The 4917-nt window shown below is 34.4% G+C and overlaps 1 protein-coding gene across 1 annotated transcript; it reads right to left on the reverse strand.

The window, feature by feature from the left end:
- Positions 1-202: 202 nt before the first annotated feature.
- LOC118933366 (olfactory receptor 6C2-like) lies at positions 203-1141 on the reverse strand. Its single transcript, XM_036927566.2, has one exon. It carries the CDS (start codon positions 1139-1141, stop codon positions 203-205), a length of 939 nt encoding a protein of 312 aa, XP_036783461.2.
- Between the last annotated feature and the right edge of the window lie 3776 nt (positions 1142-4917).

Here is a 4917-nt window from a genome sequence, read left to right on the forward strand (position 1 = left end):
ACTTATTCTCATTTTTCTTCATTAAGATTATCATCTAAACAGTTTTCTTATAAAGAGATGAATGGGGTAATGACCCCATTCATGGGGTCATAGGGTGACTTACATTCAGGTACAGTACTGAATGGGATGCCAAATCTAGATTGAGAACAGACCAAATTAGTTAGACGGAATATATGTTTAGAAATCTGACATCAATATTCCCCTAATTCTTTGAGAACAATATAAATCTTTTGACTAAGACATTAAAGGCTTGCTTCACTTGTTTGTTCCTCAGTGTATAAATAAATGGGTTTAACATGGGATAAATGGAAGTAGTGAGTATTGACACTCCCTTATTAATGGTCATTTCATCTTTTGCTGAAGATTTGATATAAACAAAGATGCAGCTGCCATACGTCATAGAAACAACGATAATGTGGGACGAACACGTGGAAAAGGCTTTTGTCTTCTGCTGGGCAGAGGGGAGTCCTAGAATGGTTCTGATGATGTACATGTAGGAGAGAACCACACACACCAGAGTCATGATAAAGGTCAGTACAGCACAGGCAATAACCATCTCCTCTATTAGCCATGTATCTGAGCATGAGATCTTCAGCATAGGGTTTGCATCACAGATAAAGTGGTCAATGGCATTAGAGGCACAGAATTCCAGGTCCAGTCCCAAGCTGAGTGGTGGCAATATGATCAACAAAGACATCATCCAACAGCAGAAGATCAGCCTTTTGCAGACCCCGTAGTTCATAATGGTCATGTAATTCAGGGGTTTGCAGATGGCTACATATCGATCAAAGGACATGGTGGCCAGGAGAAAAAATTCTGTTACTGCGAAAACATCTATAAAAAACAGTTGGCATACACAAGCATTATAGGTAATAGTCCTGTCACCTGTTGATATACTGTACAAGAATCTAGGAATGCAGGCAGAGATGAACGAGATTTCTAGGAAGGAAAAATTTTGGAGAAAAATGTACATTGCAGTTTTAAGGTGAGAATCCACTAATGTGAGGATGATGGTGCTCAGGTTTCCAGTGAAACTCAACATGTAGGTCATAAGTAGAAATATAAAAATGATAATCTGTAGCTGAGGGTCATCTGTCAATCCCAGAAGAATGAATCTTGTTACAGATGTGTGGTTTCTCATTCCTGTGTCCTGACTTTTGCCCAATCAGTTTTTAAAACTGAGCAAAGTATGCTCTGAGAAAATGGTGTGAAAAATGGTTATAATGCATTTTGTTCAGAAAGGCCGAGCAGTGCATTTTCATGTATTTTGCTTTACTTAATAATGGATTATACATATAATTCATAGTCTTGGTTCTGCTGATAGCTTATAATTAGCTGGATTACAAACTTGACTTTGGAACGTTTTTACTACAACATATTGTATGATAGACATTTTGTATTGCAGCCCAGTGTACATGCTCACAACTCAAACAAATACATACTTACATACATATACCTGAAACAAAATACACTAACCCTTCGGTGCCCTACTTTCTGATGTGTTATATTCTAATGAACCTCATTAAAAATAAACACAAATATCTTCATTGATTTTATGTCTAAAACTTGTCTTTACCTGTGTTTGAAAAAATAATTAAAGGATTTATGGATTCATTAAAGAATATTGTCTAAGGGAAACATAATTTTTCATTATAGTTTTTTAAATGTGCACTGCCCTTTAAATTTGTACTTTGCAATAGATTCATTCAGAGCAGACTTGTCCCCTAAAAATATTTACTCTCTCACTCATCAGAACTTAACTCAGTTTCATGATCTGCTTGTAACCTTTTTTTCCTAAATAAATTTAAAACATATGAGGTGTGTTTATAACACTATATGTTTCTAGATCCATCTACCTATGTAGTTGAAGACTCTGTTCTACAGCATGAATCACCTTACATGGATTACCTGTGTGGAAAAAATTTTATCTAATTATGTTTTTTTCCCTGTCCATTACTATAGCAGTTTAGCTGATTCTGACCTATATCTGGCTCTCTGTGACTCATTCCTCTGTTTTCTAGTCGGACTGTTCAGAGAAGTCCTTCCAAATTTCCAAAGCCATATTAAGAACTTTCTGTGCTTTTTTCACACTTGGTGCTATCAGAGAATGTAAAAATTTTGTTGGAAATAGGATTTTTATCTTGTTAAAAGTAATAACTATAGGTCTGAAGGTGACTGAGAAAATAGAGTTGATTCAAGAAAATATTTACCCTCTGACCTAGATCAAGTTATATTATTTATCATGTGGAATCAATTTCAAAACTATCCTGACACCTCTTACTTTTACCATCTTCCTAACTCTGATTTAGGATTCCCGTTGGCATTTACAGTTGGTGGAGGACATGCCCTGAGTGGCTCCTGAGTCACACCACAGCCTGACTACACACTCAGCATGCATGTACGTACCTGCATAAGGCCAAAAACTGTTACCTGACTTATCGCTGTTGGGCAGAGTAATAACTATCCTTTATGGATTCCATTCATACTTTCTCAATACATCTTCCAGAAACATATTAACACGAGAGATTTAAACTCTTAAATTCTGGGTTTGGACCAACAGCTGCTCTGTTGTTGGTCCTTAGTGAACACCAGATACAGGAACCACGTTTATACCTCCTAAAGTGATTTCAATCGCCAGTGCTTGTTTAGATCATAAATAAATTGAAAAAAAGAACCCACATCATTTCCTATAGAAATTCTAATTGACTGGCTATATGAAGGCTTCACTGACTTGCTTTAAAACAGCCCTTTCCTTCAGAAGTGCGAGACACTCTGTACCCACCACCTGCCCATTTCCCATAATAAATCTCCAAGAGTTTATAGGTTTCAGTAAAGGGAGGCAAGGATGACCCTGGTTTGAGGTTTTACGATGAGCTGGGTTCTCCCAAAAATGTGAGAATCACACAGTTAACAAGAAATTAATAAATAGTAACAGCAGATTAAGCAATTTTAATAAATAGAATAATAGACTCAAAATATAGAAAAGAAAATATATATAGGCCACCTACCTCTCTTTCCTTCAGTCTCAATACAACTGAGTCTTACACAAGTCTGGAAACTTTAAGCCATGTTCTTTCTCCTAAATATCTTGAAAATAAGTTGACATTATTGTTTGAGTAATACGCATTTACTCCTTTTGTCTTTTAGAAAACGTAACGTTTTATAGTGCAGGAATCTAAATTATGTCAGCAGATGATTTCCGATTCAAGGTTGATTCCAGAAGTCCTTCATTTCACTTATTTTAGGTGGCTACTATTTATTGGTATACAAATCCAGGGCTATAAAATTCTTCAATAAATTAAAAATTATAAACTCTTGTTTCTTTTTGCCACAATTCAATTAACTATTCATATCTCTCTACTTTTGGTAAAATGTATCAAACTGTTTCTTAAAGAAAATAATTTTTTAAGTCTCTCAAAGATCAAAGACATAGTGGTTCCTGTTGGTTTTTTTTTATCTCTGAACATCCTTAGGGTTAGAATGATGAAGAAATTACTTCACAGGTTTGTATGTGGACAAATTCCCAGGTGAATTAGGATCCAAAGTTATTTGTCAATCTTTTGCGTAATCACTTGGCAAAGATCCTGAAACAGGCTGCACTGGGGAAAGTGTCCTCAGAGAACTGAAAATTCCACAGTGATATTCCACATAGGACTTCACACAAAATAAAAAGTGAAGAAGAGCAAGCCTACATTTTCCTCATTTTATTCAGTAACATCTGTAGCTGCTAATTACTTCAAAAGAATACAATTACCCCTTTTTCTCCTTTGGTTAACATATTTTTGCCTTATATAATTGTTACTTTTTATTAAGTATTAAGATAACAAAAATAGAAAAATGAAGCTATAAGGAATAACAAGTATTAATGTCTCGTACCCCTCCATAAATTTTCTTTTTATATAAATTAATATTATTACTATATTCACAAATATGAAACCATTTATGTGATGTTTTCAAACTTCTTTTATTATTAAAAACATAAAATTTTTGTCTCAGTAGTTATAAATTTGTGTCAGTATTTGGGGAACACGTAATTTCTTTTTGGTGCATTCCATCATAGTTTGAAATCAATCCTAATAGTTGAAACTGTGATTTCTTAAGAAAATCATTACTATGATAAAAAATTTACTACCTTGATCTTATTATATGTTTCTGAAATTTTTATTATAAATTTATGTTTATGTTTAAATCAACCTTCACCCAGGATGAAGAGTATATTTTTGTACAAATATTTTCTTAAAATATTTCCTAGAACTTTGCATTATTTTCTTATGTATTAACAATTTAATTGTTATGTGCGTTGCAAATATTTTGCAGGATGGGGAGCCCATCACTCTGCCAGAGTGGAGAAGGTGCAGATGATACTCTAAGGGGGCTAAAGTTCACAAGAACAATTACCAAGAAGTGGGGGCAGCATGCAGAGGGCTATCTGGTGATCTAGAGACAGCACAACATGAACATTTAGCTGAGCATATATGTGGAAGAAAATTGCCTAACTGAGGTAAAAATCACCCAAAAGACTGCAAAGAACAATATTCTGAGTTCACACAGGAGTGGAAATGATTCCTATTCACACCAAACACAATTTAAAAGCTCACAATTTATTGGGTATAATACAGAAAGATTTGCTCAGTTTATGGGAAAGAAATCACTAGGGTAAACACTGCTCAGATCCTGTCTAAAAAAGACTAACACAGAAACTGAAAGGACAAAATTGTTTCCTAGTGATATAAATGATACCAGAATAAGCCTAAATAACCTTCATAAGGATGGAAATACATCTGACCTTCAAAAAGATAAATTCATAGTGCCTGACATAGTGAAAGTTTACAAGACATACAAAGAAGCAGGAAAATGCACCTTTAATGAGAAGAAAAATCAATATAAATAGACCCAAAATGGCATAGATGATGAAAT

Source organism: Manis pentadactyla, chromosome 10 (genome assembly GCF_030020395.1).
Source record: "Manis pentadactyla isolate mManPen7 chromosome 10, mManPen7.hap1, whole genome shotgun sequence".
Lineage (NCBI taxonomy): Eukaryota > Metazoa > Chordata > Mammalia > Pholidota > Manidae > Manis > Manis pentadactyla.